General features: G+C 40.0%; 4 protein-coding genes across 11 annotated transcripts; 1 reads left to right on the forward strand and 3 right to left on the reverse strand.

Moving 5' to 3' along the window:
• Positions 1 to 247: 247 nt before the first annotated feature.
• On the reverse strand, positions 248 to 4,928 carry LOC140763683 (replication factor C subunit 3-like). Of its 7 annotated transcripts, none has more exons than XM_073101976.1 (11): positions 4,074 to 4,927; positions 3,534 to 3,644; positions 3,419 to 3,451; positions 3,144 to 3,312; positions 2,759 to 2,937; positions 2,523 to 2,659; positions 1,471 to 1,566; positions 1,274 to 1,343; positions 1,101 to 1,181; positions 894 to 1,005; positions 271 to 704 (listed from the first exon to the last, which is right to left on the reverse strand). In XM_073101976.1, exons 1-11 carry the CDS (start codon positions 4,686 to 4,688, stop codon positions 610 to 612), a joined length of 1,698 nt encoding a protein of 565 aa, XP_072958077.1. In that variant the 5' UTR covers positions 4,689 to 4,927; the 3' UTR covers positions 271 to 609. The 7 variants fall into 7 exon arrangements, 3 of the variants coding, with proteins under 3 accessions (XP_072958078.1, XP_072958077.1, XP_072958076.1); XM_073101975.1 differs by having other exon boundaries at positions 273 to 704; positions 894 to 1,008; XR_012104867.1 differs by having other exon boundaries at positions 682 to 704; positions 894 to 1,008; positions 1,101 to 1,185; positions 4,074 to 4,928.
• A 4,667-nt stretch (positions 4,929 to 9,595) lies between these two features.
• Positions 9,596 to 13,054, forward strand: LOC140761970 (transcription factor bHLH71-like). 2 transcript variants are annotated; one of them, XM_073099534.1, is made up of 3 exons: positions 9,596 to 10,648; positions 11,080 to 11,514; positions 12,160 to 12,672. In XM_073099534.1, exons 1-3 carry the CDS (start codon positions 10,121 to 10,123, stop codon positions 12,271 to 12,273), a joined length of 1,077 nt encoding a protein of 358 aa, XP_072955635.1. In that variant the 5' UTR covers positions 9,596 to 10,120; the 3' UTR covers positions 12,274 to 12,672. The 2 variants fall into 2 exon arrangements, with proteins under 2 accessions (XP_072955635.1, XP_072955634.1); XM_073099533.1 differs by lacking the exon at positions 12,160 to 12,672 and adding an exon at positions 12,682 to 13,054 and having other exon boundaries at positions 9,604 to 10,648.
• A 585-nt stretch (positions 13,055 to 13,639) lies between these two features.
• LOC140761971 (E3 ubiquitin-protein ligase Os04g0590900-like) lies at positions 13,640 to 18,687 on the reverse strand. Its single transcript, XM_073099535.1, has one exon. The coding sequence runs from the start codon at positions 15,043 to 15,045 to the stop codon at positions 13,966 to 13,968; it is 1,080 nt and encodes a 359-aa protein (XP_072955636.1). The 5' UTR covers positions 15,046 to 18,687; the 3' UTR covers positions 13,640 to 13,965.
• Positions 18,688 to 18,828: 141 nt separating this feature from the next.
• On the reverse strand, positions 18,829 to 21,002 carry LOC140761972 (28 kDa ribonucleoprotein, chloroplastic-like). Its single transcript, XM_073099536.1, has 4 exons — positions 20,643 to 21,002; positions 20,439 to 20,537; positions 19,900 to 20,190; positions 18,829 to 19,113 (listed from the first exon to the last, which is right to left on the reverse strand). The coding sequence occupies exons 1-4, from the start codon at positions 20,961 to 20,963 to the stop codon at positions 19,003 to 19,005; spliced, it is 822 nt and encodes a 273-aa protein (XP_072955637.1). The 5' UTR covers positions 20,964 to 21,002; the 3' UTR covers positions 18,829 to 19,002.
• Positions 21,003 to 21,666: the final 664 nt, after the last annotated feature.

Below are 21,666 nucleotides of genomic sequence, written 5' to 3' on the forward strand. Positions count from 1 at the left end.
GTTGGAATTCGGTAACCGTGCATATGCTGAGCAGCTGATGACAAAAGGCCTAAGGGCACCCATGAAGGGCCCAATTGCCAAATGCAGGGGCCCACTAGCGAAGGTGGAGCCCACCATATGAATCAATTCTGGCAGCATCCAGCAAGCATATGTATGATATATAACTTAAGCTAAGCTTAAGCAGGACGCAGACAATGATATGCATATGCGACAAAAACTCTACACTTGCTGCACCCACCAGGACTGCACTTGTGGTATGCCAATTATATGAAAAAAGACCTTTCCCTGGGCCATGTAAGAGAGATCTACGAAGAGCATTCACTGTATGAAACTAGTGTAAACAAGGTTACCTGGTGGTGACCTTCAAAGAATGAGTTGTTTCTGATGACATGGAGTTAATCTAGTTTGCTTAAACCAAGTGTGACATTATCAGATCAAACTGACTTGGAAGACAGCAGTATATATGTCACGATAAACAGACTTTCGTTAAGGTTTACATACTGCGAGTATAAATTGCATGACTTGTACTTTAGACAAGCTTTCTTGAAGATCACAAGTTATTTTTTCATAATCACGCACACTATGTATATAGTTAAACGCCAGAAATTCTCAAGGATTTTGAGTTCCAGCTTCAGCAATGCTTTTCTCCCTCATATTTTTGGTGATTTCGGACTTGTAGAAGCTCATGAACTTTGCAGTAAATTCTGCCAAAAGGAGAAGGTTGAGTCCTTGTGCATTATATACAGTGACAGAGAATGGGAGGTAAATGAAACAGAAACATGAGGGTCATCAGCTTTGCAGTAAATTATGCCGAAATAAGCCCTGGTGTATTATTTATGGTGAGATAGCATGCAAGGAAAATGAAACAAAAACATAAGGCTGTGCTTCTATACCTTCAATTCTCATGAATTCTTGGACATCCTTTTTCTGGTCATGGAACTTTTTGCCAGCACCTTCTTCCTTATTTTTCATTAGAGTTGTTAACTTATCCTCCAACAGACGCCCCTGCTGGTTATGAGCAGAAGAAATGTTACTCCAATAATTGATAATATTAAGATAAAACAATAGTTGTATGTCAGATATCGGATATCTCATCTCACATTGTTATAATCCTGATATAAGGTGTTGATTTTGGCTTGTAACGGCCCATCTGAGTTCTTCTTCAGTTCTGCAATAAGAGTCTGTCTTCAAGTAAAAGTTGGTTAAAGGCCTAGCTGTTGAAACATGAGTTCCAACCGGTATAAAACATGATTAAAAGATAGATTGAGCTTACATCGAAAATATAATCTGGAGATACATTATGCTCAATAACATTTTTAAGCTTCCCTCGAATGATATACAATCTGTATAACAAAGTGAATAATTAATACCATCTTACAACCACACCAGATTATTAGTACATAGAAACAGTTTAAAACATAACAAAACATCAACAAATGCAAAGGTGCGCAATAGTTATGTATTACTCACTGCCTTGGACTCTGCTCTTCCAAAAGATTTTTGGCTATATTAGCAATATCTTCTTCCCATCCAGTTAAAATCTCCTGGTTTTCTATAAATTGACTACTGCATTACAATAGATAATTGGAATACATCAACAATCTTGAACATAGCTAGAATTTATAAATTTTATGCAGTTTATGCTGGAAAACCTTAAACAGAAATTTCAGTATTGCACATTTGCACAAGGCACAAGCTATTACGTTCAATGCTGGGAATCACAAGGGAAGATCTAAAGGCACAATGCCAAAAATTAAAATACGCGATAAATGAGCTGGTAGGAATGTAACCACATAACTTACCATAGATATGAGTAGTGAAAAGGCAAGAAATTGAGCTGACCAAACTGCAGGTGGGTTATTTATATAACAAATTTATATGATCATAGCAGGGAAAAGCATATCAAGCAAAAACAGTGATATTGTAAAATTCACAATATTTTTAGCTTTCATATCCACAATTTTTAAGAGAATTAAAGGCAGCTTCTGCTGCTTACAAGACATAATGTGCACCATTTTTCCTTGGTACTATAATGCTAGAATTATTAGTGAGCTTATTCTGGCTTCACGAACTACACTAAGGGTGCAGCTTAAAGCTACTAGATAGGGAGATTAGACGATAACTATAACATAAATATTTAAAAAAATCAATATTATGGAGAATTGGAATTTTCATCATTCTGCTGCTTGAACTAGAAATCAAAACGAAAAAAAGAACTCCTCATCTGCATTCATAAAATAACCTTTTCAATAAGACAATAACTGTCCAGTACAAATTCTAAAAACTAAATGACTTAATGTCAAAAATTTTGGTAAAAGGAATTCCATGTACAAGCAAACAAACAGGCGACTATCTAATATCTCCAGTCTATCACAGGAAGGTTGGCAGAAACAGAGTCATCTGAAATCTAGTTTGAACGAAGATATCTTCAGCATGTATGCAGTGATAAATGATGCAAACTCTACAAAGTAACGTTTGTTGTGCAAGCGTGCATGCATGTAGTATGTCTGCAACCAACTTACATTGATTTACATGAGGCTTCAAATGAACGAATTGCCTGCCGAAGATTTTTCTTTGAGTTTTCTGCAATTCTCCTTGCAAGATGATGTGGCAATTCTATGTGTTCTTGCTTGGCAATATACTCCAGAACATCAACTATCTGAAAAGTATATAAAGTATAATATGCAACACTAAAAAATTTAAAACCTGAGAAGACATGTAATTTAGCCTAATAATGGACACTAATGCAATATAATACCTCGCCAACAGAAGGTGGAAGAAGTTTTACGACATTGCAAAGATTCTTGACTACTTGAAGCTTTGAGGCATCAGAGCAGCAAAAAAAAATCCTGTTGCAACCTTCATATTTCTCCATTAGCCAGCGAATGTAATGCTGTGCATCTGTTGACAGCTTGTCAGCCTCATGGAGCACAATAACTGAAAAACAGAAAGGAGGAAAAAAAAAAGAACATCAACAGAGAGAAAAAGTAAGACAAGGTTCTAATCATTCAGAAAGTGAAAATTAAAAAAGAACATGCGCGCGCACGCACACACACACATGGTAGGAGGAAACAGAGAGAAGTTTATCACCCATTAATCAGATTGACTTTGCCATACACAGAAGAAAAGGTAGTGCAATGTACCTCTGTAATTAATATTATCACAATTGACGGCTTTGGCTGCTGGTGTGAGCGTCTCATTTATCAAAGCAATTATCACATTCTTCTCATATCCGTGCAACTCTGATATATTAACCTCAACATGATGAGAAGATGACCTCATTCTTATCTCAACGCTAGTGGCATGTTCTCCCTAGCGTATACAACAGAAATTAACTACTAAATTAAGAAATGTTTTCATGACTAGCAATTCAACTCATTTGTGTAAGAAATTTAAGACAGGGTACTTCTAAAAGTACCTTTAGATCAATTTTCTTCAACTCATTCTTTATCTGCAAATAAAGTTTGAAAAGAAAATTAAGGTTTAAGGATAGGGTAACAACAGTATATGTTTGGATGGAATTGGTTCTTCACCTTCAGGTTTCCAGGTCCAAAAGCACCCCTTAAGTATGCAACAACCATCGTTTTCTTCCCAACCCCTGGTGGGCCTTCAAATATATAATGACCGCAATGCCCCTTTGCTACCTAAAATTAGTTGACAAAAAATGCATAGTCAAAAGAATTTTATTTTGATTTCCTCAATTTAATGATGAGCGACCAGAGATAAGCACTGAAAGTTTGATCCATAGGAAAAGGCATACATATACTGCACTTCAATGATATATATACTCTTGCCTACATTGGCTAGTATATTGAATTAAGCCAAGCTTTATCTCGATACCTAAGAGGACTAATCAAGCTTGACAACTTAATTTGAGCCAAGCTTGAGTTGCCTTGGTTATTGACAACCCTATTTATAAACAATGGTATCTGCTCTATAAACAACACTTCCTATCATATATAAAATTATAAATATGCTCAATCTTTGGGAATAAAAAAATTACTTGTTTCTTGTTCCTCGATAATGTCTATATGATGCTGCATGAAAGAATAGAATATAAGAGTAAAAGTTACCATCTGATTGAGCTTCTCGGCCTGGTCCCTATTACAAATGAACTCCCTCAAAACCCTTGGCCGATACTTTTGCGCCCAAACGAACTCCCTCTCTTTCGGAACCGAAGACGAGCTCATCGGCTTCGTCGCTTGCCGCTCCTTCCCTCCTCCGACGGCGTGGATCGCCTCGCCAGCATCCAACAACGATCTCGAGATCAGTACCGTCGGCGCTACAACAGCAGCCGGCGCAAGCGCCGAGTTGTCCGGTAGCAAATCATTCTCCCTCAATGGCCTCGCGTCTAGTTCGCCACGCGGCAACAAACCGGGGTCCCAGGACTCCAACCCGGAGAGCGGCGGGGTCACGGGCGGCGGCGCCACCTCTCTCGCGGCGGCTGAGGCGGCTTCCCGGCGCCGCGAGAAGCAGGAGGCGCCCCAGTTGCGGAAGCAGGAGGAGGATCTAGAAGGGTTCGCGCCTGCCAGGCTACGGAGGTAGAGGCCGGAGTTGAGTAGGCCAGCGTAGTAGGGGCTTGCGGTGGTGGATTCGCGGAGGCGCTCCTCGACGAGGGCGGAGGAGAGGGACGGAGCTCTCGAAGGGGGGGAACGTCGGAAGAGGGAAGCCGATACGCGAGTCGCCATGGGAGAGGACTCGGAACGGAGTGTAGTAGTAATAGTAGGCAGGCATTGATCGAGACCGGGGGGAATAAAGAGACGAAAAATAATAATAATAATAATAAGAAGAAGAAGAAGAAAGGCGGTAGTTACTAAGGAGGAGAGGTCGATCTTAACGAGGGAAGAGGAGAAGAGTGCTGGAAGAAGGGAGACATTGACGGTCACGGGGTCCTCTTTTAATTCTCTTCTCTTCGCCTTCCAGAAATATCGTTACGAGGTAGATCCTTTTCGATATTTGCGAGAACGAAGAAGAAAAATATTAACTGGGACTATAGATCCATGGGCCCAAATAAGGCCCATGAAGCCCACATTGCTTCCCTTGTTGTTAACTAGTTTCACGTTGGTTTCGCTATTTGATTTAGCCGCATTCTTTTGCTCGTTCTGGTGCTGTTGGCCTAGACTTTACAATGTCACTTCGTTATTGTGGACAGTGAAGTGAAACGAGTGTTTTGGCTGTAAATAATGTAGCTTATCATCACCCTGGTGTTAGATTGCAGATGTTTATATTCTCTTTTGCGTAGGTTCATACTGTAGAACGTCACCTCTATCTCTCTTTCTCTTTTTTCCTCTTCTTTTTTTTATTTTTTTTGACAGTGAAGAGGAATAAGTGTCTTGTTGAATGCCTTCTTCATCATTGTTGCTACGGATGACTTCATGATTCTGCTGCTCTTAGTCATTCATGTCGCTGAAAGTATGATTGTCGTCCAGAAGAAATTAATACCGGAGAATATCGACCGACTTTTGCGTAGTGTCTATCTTACTCTCATTATAATATAATCCAGCGGATGAAAATAAGAGATGATAGAATTTATAACTCAACGTTTTAAAACATCTTTTTTCTATGATCTGAGGGTCAAGGACCCTATGATTGATACGATTCCCGGACAAGTTACACATGGGTGGATTTCTTTGCTCAGGTTTGCATGACAAAAGGAAGATATCTTGCATTTGTGACAACGTCCCTGCAGGGCAGCTAAGCCTGCAACGTACCAAAGACGATGGCAGGATTCCATTGCCGTATGACTTGGCCCAGGCTCTCAATTGCCAATGGATGGCCTGCAATTTTTCAATGCCCCTCTGCTAGCTTCTGCTACTCCTCCTCCTTCTCCTCCTCCTCCTCCTCCTCCAAGAATCACAAAACTATGTACCTATCCTTGCTTTGTCCTGGGAGAATCCTGCGTGCCCATTGTATTGCCCCTGTCACCAGATAGCTGAGAAATAAAAGGGCCAGTGTGGTACTCCTTGCACCAAACTCCCCTATCAGCTCTGCCAATGTGATTCTTAGGTGCCCACACTTTGCACCACAACCAAAACTCCCTTTGTTACACAGTACGATTAATTGCAGTCCTATTCCAAGATAGCTGCCTCCTTTGATTCAGAGTACCGTTTCAAGTTTCAACCCTCACCTCTCTCTCTCTCTCTCTCTCTCTCTCTCTCTCTCTCTCTCTCTCTTGTGAATAATTCAACTTGGGGGTAGAGAGAGAGAGAGAGAGAGAGAGCGGCATAAGCGAGTGGTCCCTGGTTTCCTATGTGTTTGAATCAATATAATATAATATAAAAATAAAAAAGAAAAAGAAAAACTATACTGTAGTAATAAAACAAATTTGACAGCCTCTAGTGGTTGATTTGTAATATCATTATCTATCTTCTTGAGTTTCTTGTGGTGAATGGATGTAAGCTTGCAGTGTACGACAACTTTAACAAGTTGGAGCTGCAGCAAGTCAGGTGCCAGAGTACCCTCAACTGTCCTTGAGGTAATCCTGATCAATCTCCATGTCAAACGATGGCTCATCCTTTCTGCATTACAACAGTTTGATGAAGTCCCTACACAATGTAAGCAGGTTTATAATCTCCACGAAGTCTACATGCATGCTGGTAAATAGCTATGCGATTAAACTTGCACGAAGTGTCCAAATACAACATACAAATCGATGCTTTAAGTTGTCTTGTCTTACTACAACAACAAATCCAACGTCAATTTTTTTTTTCACACACACAAGAGGACGTGACAATTACAACAGTAGATGGAGCTTAATTCTCTGGTAGTACATGAAAGAAGCATTACCAGGCATCAAGCCAAACTACTCCTCCTCTCTCTCTCTCTCTCTCTCTCTTCTTCCCCAATATAAAAGATCATACAAGTGAGAACAAAAGCCATTAATTTTGCGTCGCAGATTTGGCCAGTAAGCATATATATCTTCCAATATCTCAGGTGACCACACAGAGGTGGCAGCCCTGTAGCCTTTCTCGCTCTGTCTATCTCTTAACCATATGCAATTATCCTTCCAATAAGACCAAAAGCCATTAATTTTTCTTTGGCAAAGAGATGCCACAGTTGCACATGACACTGCACTAGTAATTCCTCTTTACATGCATATATGCCTACATGGCTCTCCTTTTTTGCATCAAAATTATACACCAGAGAGGTGTTTGATTTGTCTATCACTCGTATAGATCGATATAGATAGACTGTGGATGATTAGGTTGTCTTCTCTTTCTTTTTCTTTTTTTACGTGGTTCCCAAGAGGGTTGTCACATGGATTCCCTGACAGAGTTGGACCACGGTCCAAAGCCTTCTTCTCCTTTTTGGGCCCCATTCTTATACGGCTTTCAACGCCCTCCCCCTTCACCTCACTCTCCTCACATACATAGAAAACAACATTGTCCACGTCCCTTGTGTTGTCACCTTTCTCTATTCTTTCCTTCTTTCTTCTTTTTCTCCCCTTTCTTTAACTATTTCCAACTTCATTTGATCCTCCTCTAATCAACATCCGTGCAGGACTTGGATTATAAACTACTAACAAAACTCCATCAATGAGAAAAGAGAGCATTGGAACTCATTTTAAAAGAAACAAAATCTCGAACAAGAAGAACGGAGACCAAGGTCATGTCATGGGGGAGTGGAATGTAGAGATGCCGTTTGAGCTTCCCATGTCGGAATGGAGAAGGAAGACACCGGATTAGCATCATTATTAGAGACAAAAGCTAGGCTAGATGCTCGACTAATCATACTTAATTAATTAATTAACCAAACCACACCACACCACACCACACCACACCACGTATTGGGTTGTGTGTAAACTTTGTACTTCACTTGCTCCACTCCTCTCTTATGTGGTTCCTGCCCAAATAAAAGACATTCTTAGAAACTTTACACTAAAATGTTTAGATTAAGGAGCTTGTCCAGAGTACTAACCGATGTATAATAAATTTTCACCAGATTAAAATTTATAATCTTTAAAAGAATTATCTCTGCAGATATTTGATCAATTAGTTATCTAATAATCAAACCTATTTGCTTAACTTTCTTTTTTAATTTGAAGATTAAAAAAAAAAGAAACGAAATTCATTTGCTTAACTTCGTCTCATGCAATTGTCATATGTGTACCTTGGGATGTACTTTTGTTTTTTTAGGTACATTTAAGCATAGCATGCAAAAAAGGGACCCTTAAAAAAATAATTTGCAAAAAGAGGTCACGGACGACACACCGACCACCCCGCACGTGTTGAATACTAGGGATTATAAATCCTAACCAATTAATGCCAACGGGTTAAACACATAGTAAATTAATAAATTAACACTTAGCCCTCTCCTAATTAATTTTGAAGCCTAAATAATTCGATATGCTAATTAGCTTCTTATTAGCCGCTAGTCTTCCTTCACCACCACCTGTTACCTCAAAGCAAAAGAGACAAAGAAGACAGTAAGTGAGGACTCTTTGCCACAGACATTAGTTTAGTTTATATTAATAATATCATAAAAAGAATAAGCATCAAACTCGACTGCACTGATGGATAATAAATAAGAACAATTTCTATGAGGTTCACAGGAGTAAAGGCTTCGAGTCATATAGTACTGTAAGAGCGTCCGACGGAAAGATCAAGAATCATCGATAGATAAGTATAAAAATTAAATAAATTCCAAGCACTAGCAATAAGGACTAGAAAACAAGACAGGTATAAGATGTTTCACCAATAATGGGAAATTGAAATTGATGACCACTAGCTTAGCAGTGAAGTTTTGCTTTAATTTTTCTTATGATGTTACCAAGCGAATGCTTGAACCAATTAAGCGGTAGATTAAATGGTACAGTAGAGGCCAAAAAATTGTCCCTCCCTTTGGGCCTGGGACCTGGGTGCATAATACCCAGAGCTTTGTTCTTTCCTGTATAAGTGGGCCCAAGGAGCATCCTATCTATTTTATGGACCTAACGTTAATTGGACCACATATTATATATATACGAATAATTACACTGCGCCTACCACTACCATATATAGACCTTTATTTTATCTTTTATGATGTATTAACCATCTTAATTATATAAAACTCTCCAGAGCATTGTGATCATTTTATCTTATTTTAGATGAGAGAAAGAAGGATAGAGAGTAAGAAGGTCAATTGATGTTTTTCGATAACATGGTCAGTAACGAGAGATATTATATAATTAGGAGTCAAAGTGTCGTATAAAAAATAGGTCAATATGAAAAGGAGCTATAGTTTATGATATTTAGTTGTAATCAATCCTTATATATAGTTGTTAATTAAACATACACTTGGAGAGAAAAGATTCAGATAAACCACAACATAAATTGAGGATTAATTTACCAACTAGCCTGTGGCGTCTTGGGTTATGGCTCACTCGCAGCCCCATGTGCTCAATTTTGTCTCTCTCTCGCTCTCTCTCTTTTTCTCTTCTCTCTCTTCTCTCTCTTCTCGTGGTTATTAGATGTAATCGAGCAATATATATATATATATTAGCAGATTTGGTTCTTGTCTCTGTGCGAATGATCATATGAAGGTCCCCCTCCTCAGTTCAAGACATGGGCTGCAGTCTCTTTGCCAGCATCTATGGATTTGTGAAAGCTAGCAACTCTACGTATCCATACAAAGAGAGAGGAGAGAAGAGAGAAGAGAGAAGAGAGAAGTGAGAAGAGAGAAGAGGTATCACTTTATTTTTTGAAGCAGAAAAGTTGTTCTTCTTTCCTGACCCCTCACGTGTAATCACCTTTTCACCACACTCTCCCCTCCGGTTTCAACACCTCTCTCTCTCTCTCTCTCTCTCTCTCTCTCTCTCTCTCTCTCTCCCAAATTCCTCTCGAAGAAAAAGAAAAGTGGCCTTTTGGTTTTAATTGTTTGTAGTGTTATGTTATTATGTTATGGGCCTTTTTGCCATGTATACTACCACCCCTTTTAAATCTATTATTTATGTTTATATCCTTCTAACTGGACTTGGTATCTGGCTACATGAATACCCAATAATTAATGTTATCTGGTTGTCATTTTGTTTCATGAAATAGAGAGAAAGAGAGAGAAAGAAAACAACTGTTTTGAAGGATGTATATGTAAATAAACACATTATAGGGGGGCATAAAATGCAAAAAGGTCATGTTATCTAGTCATGAAGGAGAAGAGAGAGAGAGAGAGAGAGAGTGAGAGAGGTGTTCAACAAACAATAGTGAACTCTAGTGGGAAGCTACTAACAAGCATTCACACAAATACAAGAGAGGAGAGAGAGACAGACGGACAGACAGAAGAGAGACAGAAGAGGGGGAGAAGAGAAAACGCCATGATGCTAGAAGCTCTCTCTTCTAACGAGCTCCCTACTTTCCTCATCTACGACACCATCAACGCCACCCCGTTACTCCACCACCACAATGACCCGTCTCCTACCTCAAGCTTCCTCCTTGACAATGCCGGCATCGTGGGGAGCCCACTGGGCCTCCGTGTCACGGGTGCTGCTCCGCCGGAGCCGGCCGCGGCGCAGGGGAGGAGGAAGAGGCGGCGGCGGCCGAGGACTCGCAAGAATAAGGAGGACGCCGAGAGCCAGAGGATGACTCACATAGCCGTCGAGCGCAACCGCCGCAGGCAAATGAACGAACACCTTGCCGTCCTCCGCTCCCTCATGCCGGAATCGTACATCCAAAGAGTACGCACAACATCCACTAAATAATTTCTACACATTTCTATTAAAATGATCAATTTTGGATGCTTAATTGATAAAAAAAAGAAAGAAAGAAAGAAAGAAAGAAATGGATTACCATAGATAGTTACCACTTACAGGTGTTTGTCAAAATGCTCTCGTTTCTTTGTCAATCCAAGTTACATTTTCTTTTCTTAAATGGCTAGATTTACCCCCTGCCAAGTTGATCATTAGTAGTGCCCAAATGCGTGTGTAGGGATCAATCTATACTTTCTTTCAAAAAGTAGGCTAAAAGGAAATTCTGTTTGTAGGATGTGCTATTAATATATCGCCCCTATCATTAGTTCATTAATTTCTAGTACTAGGTACTTTTTTTTTTTTATTTTGGTGCCAAAGGAGCATGTTTGTTGTAACTTTATAGTGGCATTGTTTTATAGGGTGACCAAGCTTCAATTGTGGGAGGAGCAATTGATTTTGTAAAGGAGCTTGAGCAACTGCTTCAGTCTCTAGAAATCCAAAAGAGAACACTTCTACAGCAGCAAAAGAGCAAGCAGGTCGACACAATGCATGGCATTGAGTCTACAAACACGAGTGATGGCCCTGACTCCCCTCCATTTGCACAATTCTTTGCCTATCCTCAATATGTTTGGTGCCATGCTCCCCGGGACTACCCTGCGCCAGAGAGCCGGTCGGCGGTGGCCGACATTGAGGTGACTTTAATTGAGACGCATGCAAATCTCCGAATACTATCGCCGAGGCGGCCGAGCCAACTCATCAAGATGGTGGCCGGCCTCCAAACCTTGAGGCTCACCATCCTACACCTCAATGTAACCACCATGGACACCATGGTGCTTTACTCTATCAGTGCCAAGGTAAGCACTAGTATTTGCCTCTTCATATGTGTCACATGAGTATAGTCAAGTATATTTGCATGTACATTTTTATCATTTAGATATTAGATGCCATTGGAGCATAGTTTACATCTACCCATGTGAAATTATGTGGTAATCTATGAGGGTATGTTGGTGTGGGGGTGATTAGGAAACGAAATCAATGTTGTCTTGACATTTGGGAAGTGTCAGATATTCCCTTGCATTTGCCTTTTTCTCTCCATGGGGAAATGTTCTTGGGGTACCTCTAAAGTAGATCTCCCAGGTACTATACTTGATTCAAACAGCCTCCTTGGGTTTAAAAAACAAAGGAAGAAAGGAAGTGTCATAGGTGATAGATATTACCCCAAAGTGTTGCATCACTAGGACAAGAAGAAAAGGGTGTTTGGTTTGTTGCCTAAAAGTTCTGCTTCTCTTTTAATTAACAAAACCACTGTGTTATTTAACTACCAATTGTTATCTCATCTTGGCTCACAGCTCACAATATCATGTACCTTTCAGAATCTTAGAATTTTGTGAACTCCAAACTAAAGCAAGAGAGCCAATATTTAAGCTTACTATTTCCCTGTTCCTCTGTATTCAAATTAGGGTCCACTAAGCATTGGATTTCCTGTTGCTTTTGACCAGATTGAGGGCTCTCTTCCTTCTCTGATGAAATGCCATTCAGGTGGTGGCCAAGTTGGTTCTTTAACTCTGACATGTCCAATTTTTGGGGAATACTTTATGACAATGGTGTTTTAAGACATACTTTTTATCTCAGGAACCAATCAGACATATTATTTTTCTACTTGCTTATATATATATATATATATATCATTTTATATCTGACATGTCCCACATGAGAAAGGACATGCAAGGCAGTGGTCAAGAGAGAAAGTAATCTTTGCATTTAATTAGTTTCTCCCTTGAGGATGTCTACAACTTTCCTTGAATCTAACAACTGTTCCTCAGAATCTTTTTGCTGTTCTCTCACAGAGTATACAGTTGTTTGTGCTTCTCCATTATTACCTTCACCACACTTAATGCCAAACTGCAACTAAATACCTCCCAACATATCATTAATTTAACCTAGATCTAGTCGTTATTTTTTTTTAATGTTTTGTTTTTCTGTGAGTGATGTTCTTTCTGAGTACATGGAGGGGTTTGCAGGTAGAAGAAGGCTGCAGCCTAACCACAGTAGACGACATTGCAGCTGCGGTCCACCACATGCTCTCCTTGATTGAATCTGAGATGGCTCCATTTGATGATAGGAGGGAGGAGCAAATAGATTGAGAACCAACTTGTCATTAGCTTCCTTTTTTTTTTTTTTAATCTTTTTTCTTCTTCTTTTTTTTTGCCCACTTCTTTGCATGTAGTTATGTAGCATAGCTAGCTCTCTTTGAGTCTTTTATTGAGTCCTTTCACATAATGGGATCATGAGCGGGCCCCTCTCTCTCTTCTTTTTCTTTCAACTTGAAAGGTTTTGTGGGACAGCTCAATTTAGGGCCGACGTGGAGACCCTAATAACGACCATCATTTAGCTCAATTTAAGGCCTATTTGAATCTCTTAATGACAATTACCGATAAGCTAATTTTGAAATCAAATGGTGGGCCGATTCACGTACAACTGTGGAGTGGATGTTGGCATGGAGACCCATCACGCCGTTGGGCCACAATAATGCCAAAAAAAAAATATTCGTATCAAGATAGTATCTCCCCACATCATGAACTCATAACACTTATTATAGATTAAAAACCAAAGGATGCTAGAAATCTTTGCTCAATAAATTATTTCAAGAAGCTAGCAAAATTACCTCATAAACTAAGGTCTTATGAACTATAAAGTGGGATCAAACTTATCTGGCTTGTTGGGAGGACAGTTTGATTTGGGCTATAGATTTGGGGCCACATGTCAGAGAATTCAATGATGCAGGCAAGCTCACTTACAGACCAGTTCAGAATTAAACTGAACAGCCTGTTGGATGTTCATCAAAGGAAGAATCAAGGCTATCAGGAAAAAGATCCTGATTCTAAATTAAAAAAAAAAACAGTCAGTTCCTTGTCTTGATTTATACCTTATGTCTACTTCACTATTGCTGTCCAGCATCATGAACATATGAAATAAGCTGAACTCATAGCACTTCCTCTGGTATAAGAATTCTGGGCTAAAATCATTTCAAGACTCAGAAGAAGAACAGCCTTGCACAAGGATCATTATGTGGAGAAAAACCAAAAAGAAGGTGAAGAAAATTAACACAAACATGGGGAAGCAAAATATTCCACATTCTATCAAATATCACCAGACTCACAAGAGCATTTTAAACTCACCCAAGCCACAACATGTCTGTAAAGAGCTAAGACTAAGAGGGATTGGTTACCAAGTATTTGGAGAAGAGGATCCCTTCACATCACCTTCTTCCTGTCCCTTTTATCCTACTTACAAATGCCAAGTACTTACATGGGAAGGAGAGGATTCCTCCCTTTTCCATATCCATTGAAGCAGAACCTCCCACTAGAGAATGATCTCTTCATTGGCACAGGGCTCATAACACAATGCAATCCCCTGCTCCTGCTGCTATCCTTACTGTGCTCTCCCGGCCAACGCCTCGCCGAGCTGCCGACACCCCCTAGAAGACCTTGCTCCTTCGCTGCTGATAGCTCATCCTCCATGCTTATCTGCAGCACGTCGGCGATCGACAGCCGGAAAAGCTGCGAGTCGACGGAGAACGATCGCCGAATTGGTTGGATGCCACCGTCTCTGATCTCAACTATAGAATTAGCATCCTCCATCCTTTCGGATTTGGGCTCATCACCATCATTTACCAAGTGGGTCTCTTCCTCGATACCGCTCGCCAAATCCTCTACAATCACAACCATCTCTACTCCGGGTGAACTGTTATCCAGCTCCGGAGACGGCGACGGCAATTGGGGCAGCGCCGGCGGTGTGTTCATGGACACGATATTGGCGCGACAAAGAGGGCAAGTCGAGTGTGACTTCAACCAAGTATCAATGCATTGGACATGGAAGGCATGGCTACACTTGGGAAGCAGCCGAAGGTTCTCATCCTCCCCGAATTCACTTAGACACACAGAGCAATCAGTTCCGTCCACCAGCCCATCACCCTTCCTGTACTTGCAAACCGCGATCTTACTGATCAAGGCCTCGTCGAGTCCATTCGACGGAGACACCTGCCATATTTCCTGCCGGTGGGATTGCCCGAGGTTGACATCAGGCTCACGGTCACCATGCCCCGGCCCGAGGATTCTTCGCCGGAGGGAATCAAAGCTGCCGCAGTACTTGGTAATGATAGTATAATAGCTCACGAGGAGGAAGGCGCTAGCGAGGATGCCGATGATGGCGATCACAAGCGGCGAGAAGGTCGGGCCGGAGTCGTCGTCGGAGAGCTCAAAGGGAGGAGGAGGAGGGAAGATTATGTAGCACCATTGAGGGCAGTAGATGCTGCAGAAGCCCTGAGAGCAGTCTTTGGTTGGCTCATAAGGAACCCAAGTTGGTTGGTTTCCGATGGAGGCCATGAACAAAGACAGAGAGAAGAAGAAGAGGAAGAACAATGGGTCAGAGGAATGGTCTCATGGATGGAAGTACTCTTGAGGATCTTTGTGAGTTTCTGGACCAAATGATTAGTTAATGGTGGAATGCTTTAAGGTTAGCTTTCTTGGGAACTGTAGAAGACTGATGTAGATCAGGAGTGGTGAGATTGGAGAATGGCTGAAAGGAAGCAGACTGCTTCATTGGAAAGCAAAGTATTGAGGAAGAGACATGGTTGGTGAATGGTTTCTTGCTTTTGTTTTTCTCTCTTCTTTTCTGCTGTTGCTTGGCTTCCTTTTTCTTCTTTTATCTTCTTTTCTAGAATATATATATATATATATATATAGAGAGAGAGAGAGAGAGAGAGAGAGAGAGAGAGAGAGAGAGAGAGAGAGAGAGAGAGAGAGAGAGAGAGGTGGTGGGGAGAAGGATAGAGATGAGAAAGAGTTGATGGAAGGTTGACAGAGTAGATGCTTTGTGATATTGAGTTCATCAATGCACTCACCATCATTGATGCGAGTAGTTGTTGGCAGCAATTAAGCACTATATTGTAAACTCAAGAAATAATATGGTCACCACCAGATGATGACTTGTAACCAACTCTAAACTCTCTAAGGACTTGTATGGAAAGAGACTGAAACTTACATAACGATATATATATATATATATAAACAAATATCAATACTATTTCTGAATCACTTTAGGCTCCTCTGCTCCAATGTCTCTTTACAGAGATACTTTATTCATTCTAAAAACAAACAATTATGTTGCAATTGCCGAGTGTGACCACCTGCCCCAACAATCTGACTTAATTAGGTGACCAGGATCAAAGTTCTCTAATTTCAATATGATGGCTGTAAATTTTCCCTGCCCTACTCAGTCAAACTGACTCGCAAAGAAAGAAAGGGAGATATAGTTGTCATGTTAGGATCCTCTGCTTACCCAGAGATGAGACAGAGCTTAGAAAGCTTCATTAGCAGTCAAAGAAATGTCTTTCTTGGATGGTGAGTATGCATTTTCGCAAGCAATGTGGGAAGGAGTAGCAGTCAAACAAGTAGCTTTCTTGAAGAGTGGAAGCAAACGAGGAATATCTGCAGCCCAGGCTGCAAGGAAATTCCTACAATCTAAATACATGGCATAACATCATTTGCTACCAGTTCTTCTTTAAATAAAAAAAGGGTTTCTCTTTCTAACTTCAACGTCGATCGTAGAAAGCTCTCATGATTTGAGTTGTGACATGCGATAGATCCTCCTACCAAAGTTTTCTTCAAGTTTACTCGCTCGACTTTTGCCAAATCCTATCTCATGGTTGTCAACAATTAATCCCCCACTATAAAAGGAATTAATGAGTACTTACATTGGTAGGAAAGGAACTCCTTTGCCCTCCTCTGTAGATTACGCCACAACAACCCAAAGCCCTACCAACCCCACCCACTTCAGACGAAGAGACTCCTTTATATTTCAACTACTCATTTAAAGAACATAACCATTAGATACCAAGTCACAAAAGATGGACATAAATCTTAAAGATCATAACTTGACTTAATATCTGATCTGAATCCAGAATGATCTAGACCTATATACATACATGAACACACATACAGAGAGAGATGAGTGCGATTTAAAGCATTGAAAAAAATATAGAGAGAAAACAGTATCACTTTCAGTGTCAGTTTTTTTTTTCTTCTCAAAATAAAATAATTATAGTTTATAAAATTTTAGAATGATATCGGTTGATCCACCCATCTTTGTACTTTTAAGGCCTATAATCATCTCAGGCCCACCAAGTATCTACTGCTGATTTGCCATAGGCAAGTGTTTCTTCCGTTTGACAGTGGTTTGACCGGATGATCCTAATAAAGCAATTGAGAAGAAAGTAACTCCACTGTGGAATAAAGACTACACAAACCAAAAGGAAGGCCATCTCTCCCTTCCCTTTTCCCTCTAAAGCAGCACTTCTATTTAAGACAGGGAATGCCTAATTACCCTAATCGAAGTGATCAGTATTGACACTTAAAGCTAGCTTACAATTGTTGCTGAGTTGCAAGATCTTAATACCTCCTTGAGAAATATTGTGGAAGTCCTACTACAAAGCACACTTAGGGAGCCTAAGACATCTGCTAACAAAGCCACCGCTGTGAGATCGAAAGTTCTGACTACCTCAATAACAGTTGATGCTCACTCAATTGGGTGCTTGATCTCTCAAGAAAAAGGAGAAGAGTCTCTCACTGACAAAAATAATAATAATAAACGAAAACAAAAGTAGATGGTGGAAGTTTGAGACTTTTTTTTTTAATTTATTACAACTAAACTCTTTAAGTGATCATTCTTATAAGAATATTATATGAAGCACAAAAAGAAGAATGGATGATATGACACAAAAGTTGTGAAAGCTGATAAACATCTAAGAAAAGCAGAAAGAGATGTTGCTAGTATATTACCATGACTGGATCCACAAGATCAGAGATCAATAATGGTGGTGAAAAAAGAAACAATGAATGCTTCAACCCCCTGCGGGACTTCCAAAATTTGGAGGAATTTGAGATGTTCAGAAAGAAAAAGGAAAGTCATGCCATCAGTTAAATGAAACATAGGGGCCCTACCTGATGGATGAAATCATGATATGTCCAATGTTGAACAATTTCCGGATTCATGTCAAACTTTTCTCGTGCATCTGCTCTGCTGGAAAAGCATGGAAAGAAGCCAACTGTTTATGGTGATATGTCAGCTAAGATGAGGTACGAAGGTAGGATTGCTCACCCTTTCTAGAGAGACTATCAAAAAATAGAGAATGCAAAGCAGAAATTGAGGAAGACAAGAGTGAACATAGCCCCCATACCCAACAAGTTGGGCCTACCAACACATAATTTTTTTTTTAAGTAATTGATACTTTACAACTAAATGAACTAATGGGGCCTGCGAAGGTAATCAAACTATTACTACTACATTAAATCATGGCACAGTTAATGTAGCAGCAATATCACAAATTTCTTAAGGGAAAAATTCCTAAGTTGGAGAAGTAGAAGTCCTACTAATAAGGTAACTGCCTAACAAGGTTGAAAAGCAAGGAAAATTTTTATAAATAATCAGCATTTCCAAAAACAAAAACACAACTGCATCCTAGTGTTCTCCTGGTAGATTTATTATCAGAGTATACGGCAACAGGTGCCACTGGCAGACCTTACCATCACAGTAGGTAGGCACCATTTACCTTCACAATATACATCTGGCAACCGCTAGTATCAAACAGTGATAGTTTAACCAGGTCACTCAGATGAATGGCGCATTAGAGGATTAGGTAGAGTTAACTAACAAAACAAACAAATCTCACTACATTGAAATCCACCTGGGTTCAGGCAATTCCATTTATCAAGTGCCCTCGAAATATTACTTATATTTTCCTTTCAAGGAAAAAGCACGGAGATAAAAGATGTATCAGCAACATGAGTAGGAATATGGGGCATCACCTTCAGTTTATACATCTAAGAGGCAGTAGATTCTAATTCTCAAACCAAGCAAGTTCAAAATAGAAATCATTAAGTGGTTGGGGCTCAAAATGAAATGATAGCACTAAGGGGCAGTATTAAGCCTCATAATTAAGATTAGGGGTAATTAACCTTTAAGATTATTACCCCAAGCAGTGTGAGATAATGTAAAAAGAAGAGCCAAAGAGAGTATAGAAATTCTGTGTACTATGTAGACATTTTCAAGAAGTATAACCAACAGATCTTAGATGCAGAGAAACTAACATACTAATATTGAGAACAGAATCACGAAATTGTTGATTTAATATATAAAATGATGTAACTAAGAAGGTGATAATACAACCAATACAGCAGGTAAAAATTGAGAAAAACCTGCATATTTATCTTTCTCTGGCTGTTAATTGACCTGGTGCTATACACAATAGATCAGCAAATTTTACATTGATAATTTAGTTGTCTCTATGACTCGTCAGGTTGGCCATCAGAATCATTTGCCTCTTCTGATGCACTTTCAGGCTGATCATCAGCCTTCTCACTTACTCTTAAACGAACAGGTCTACCCATAAGTTCCTATTCAAAAGCAGAATATTGATTTTATAAGACATGGAACATAATAAATATGTTATACTGAACCTCAGCAGAAAACTGTACTATCAAAGAAATGAAAAGTTCACCAAAAGAGAAAAACATTATCCTCTACCAAAACTAATGGGTCTCTCAGTCACACAGTCTGTGATTCATTTGTCTTTTTAGCATATTCATGACTTATGGGTGAAGACAAATCCCCCTTTAAACAAGTGGAAAGATATCATCTTCCTTCTTTGCTAGTTTAGATATTTCTATATTGTAGGGAAATCTTTCGAAGTTTTCCATTTGTTAGCATATGATAACAAATGATAAGGCAGATAACTCTATCGACCAACTTTCTAGGCTTGATTTATAAATTATTCAGTCAATCCATGCTAACAAAACACCAAGAAGACTGTATTGAGTGTCAGACTTCAAGGTGCTTCTTGAAAAGCTTGAAGCTTACATAACATTCTCTTGTAAAGATCAAACATGTTAGGAGCTCCAGTCCTATTGCATTATGCAAAATGGTCTTCTACACAGGAAGTTCCTATTCTATGATTCCATCTGTAGCGTGTGAATTTTAATGGTCCATCTATCCAAATTATGAAAATAGTGACATTTGTATGAATAATTTTGTTTTATGTTGTGTTACAACACTGGAAAGTTGCACATTTCAAATTTGGCATTTGTCACGTCTTCCATAAGTGAACTTATAACTATATATCAATGGTTAATATTGCATATAGAAAATGAAAAACAGAACTGAGAACTGAAAATAGATGTCACCTTCCCATCCAATTCAGAAATAGCAGCCTCTGCTTCCTCCTTGGTTGCAAAAGCAACGAAGCCATATCCAGCAGATCTTCCGGTTGGGTTCTCAAAAACCACCCTAGCAGACAATGGCTTAAATTTTTCAGAGAAAAATTCTCTGAGGTTGCCAGACCTAGCTTTCCAAGCAAGATTTGACACATAAATTTTGTGCCTTTCTTCCACAACAATGGCACCTGGAGGAGGAGGTGTCGGCGGTTTTCTGAAGCTTTTTGCAAATTCCACCCTAATTATCCTCCCCATCAGTTCCTATACAATTTGAAGTGAATCGTAAAAGTCATGTTGCATGTGGGCATCATCTCTTTTCTAATTAAGCAAAAAATCAATGGAAAAGAAACACAAACCAAATTCCATTAATAATGCCAACCAACAATCAAGAAAAAGGTTACCTTACCTACGACTTCATATTACAATAACATAAATTCATGTTCCCTTAACAAGCACAAATTTTTTTTTTTAAAAAAAAAAAAAACCCTAAGGTCATAGATTTCCCTTACATAAGAGTCAAATTTATCGACAACAGCGCGCGCCTCCTCTCCCGAAGCCATTGTGACGAACGCGAACCCCCGGTTTTGCCCATTCTTCTGCTTAATGATCTACAGAAAAGAAAAGGATAATAACAACAACAAAAAACACCCCCAATAAACTAAATATATCAAAACACTATCAAGAACCGACGAAAAGAGTGTGGCTACGATTACCTCCACGTCCTTGACGGTGCCACACTCGCCGAAAAGCTTCTCTATGTCGGGAGCCGAGAGGTTCCAGGGTAAGTTCACCACGTAGAGCTTCCTCCTCTTCTCCTCCTCGGCGGGCACGCTTACCGCCCCCTCGTTCTCGTCCACCGCGAGCTCCTGGACCGCCGAGCGGGGCCGGAGGCGGAGGAGGCGGGAGGGAGCGGATCGGGGATTACAGAAAAGCGGAGGGGCATAAAGGGAAGACCGAATTTTCGTGGCGGGAGAGAAGGTTTTGGGTTTACATTTGAGATTGGGGGAGAAGTGGAAAGCCACCGCTGCTGCCATTCCCTTCTCTTCCTTTTGGGTGGAAACTATCAGATAGAAGCTGGGACGAGGAATTTTTATAGTGGGGATGAAGTGACGAAATTGCCCTTCTTCTGGATTTGGATAAGTCGGTCCCTCTCAAGTCTCAACCTGTAGTCCTTGGGCCTTTCTAATTGGGCCGGCCCAGTTATGCCCTGGGCTTAGCAAACTCTATAGGTAAAAACTATGGGCCCAATAGAACTTTAGCCCAAGAATTTTGCTCCACTTTTCTCATCTAATGCCAAGAGAGATTGGGCATAAATTACTACTAGATTTCAAAAGAAAACTCCAGTGGATATTGACTACGAATAGAGGCATAATTAAATCTCTCTAAAGCAAAACACGACGAAATCTATCTTGTTTAAAAATAAATAAATGTTCCGTTTAGCACACAACACCTACTTCGTCATCAATCCATTCCTTCAACTTAAATGTGAAAGAGGAAAAGAGGAGATTAATTGGTCCACAAAAGAGATAGGATGGAGGCTGTCAACATTAAACCACTTGGCCTCGTTTTATTCAACATGATAAAGATGGCATCCATACCTTATCATCGCTGTTATGTTGGATTGGCCTCACTCTCCACCCGCCCATACCCATGGTTCTAAAATTTCAACCGGACTGTGTCCTACCACCATACAAGGAAGCGAACAAGTACAATGGACCTTTCTTTGCCTTGATAGTT

The sequence above is a fragment of the Typha angustifolia genome, chromosome 7, assembly GCF_048772165.1.
Source record: "Typha angustifolia cultivar Huaian chromosome 7, ASM4877216v1, whole genome shotgun sequence".
In the NCBI taxonomy this organism is placed as follows: Eukaryota; Viridiplantae; Streptophyta; class Magnoliopsida; order Poales; family Typhaceae; genus Typha; species Typha angustifolia.

What these genes read in the sequence shown, in the direction of transcription:
- LOC140761971 (XM_073099535.1), bottom strand. Translation starts at nt 15,045, where the DNA reads ATGGCCTCCATCGGAAACCAACCAACTTGGGTTCCTTATGAGCCAACC.
- LOC140763683 (XM_073101975.1), bottom strand. Translation starts at nt 4,688, where the DNA reads ATGGCGACTCGCGTATCGGCTTCCCTCTTCCGACGTTCCCCCCCTTCG. An exon ending in GAAGCCTCATGTAAATCAAT is followed by an intron (nt 1,567 to 2,522) that starts GTAAGTTGGTTG and finishes ATTGTAATGCAG; the next exon opens with TAGTCAATTTATAGAAAACC. An exon ending in AGAATTCATGAGAATTGAAG is followed by an intron (nt 705 to 893) that starts GTATAGAAGCAC and finishes TCCTTTTGGCAG; the next exon opens with AATTTACTGCAAAGTTCATG.
- LOC140761972 (XM_073099536.1), bottom strand. Translation starts at nt 20,963, where the DNA reads ATGGCAGCAGCGGTGGCTTTCCACTTCTCCCCCAATCTCAAATGTAAA. An exon ending in GCACCGTCAAGGACGTGGAG is followed by an intron (nt 20,538 to 20,642) that starts GTAATCGTAGCC and finishes TCTTTTCTGTAG; the next exon opens with ATCATTAAGCAGAAGAATGG. An exon ending in TTTCTGAATTGGATGGGAAG is followed by an intron (nt 19,114 to 19,899) that starts GTGACATCTATT and finishes GCTTTTGAATAG; the next exon opens with GAACTTATGGGTAGACCTGT.
- LOC140761970 (XM_073099533.1), top strand. Translation starts at nt 10,121, where the DNA reads ATGAAGGAGAAGAGAGAGAGAGAGAGAGAGAGTGAGAGAGGTGTTCAA. An exon ending in CGGAATCGTACATCCAAAGA is followed by an intron (nt 10,649 to 11,079) that starts GTACGCACAACA and finishes ATTGTTTTATAG; the next exon opens with GGTGACCAAGCTTCAATTGT. An exon ending in TTTACTCTATCAGTGCCAAG is followed by an intron (nt 11,515 to 12,681) that starts GTAAGCACTAGT and finishes AGGGGTTTGCAG; the next exon opens with GTAGAAGAAGGCTGCAGCCT.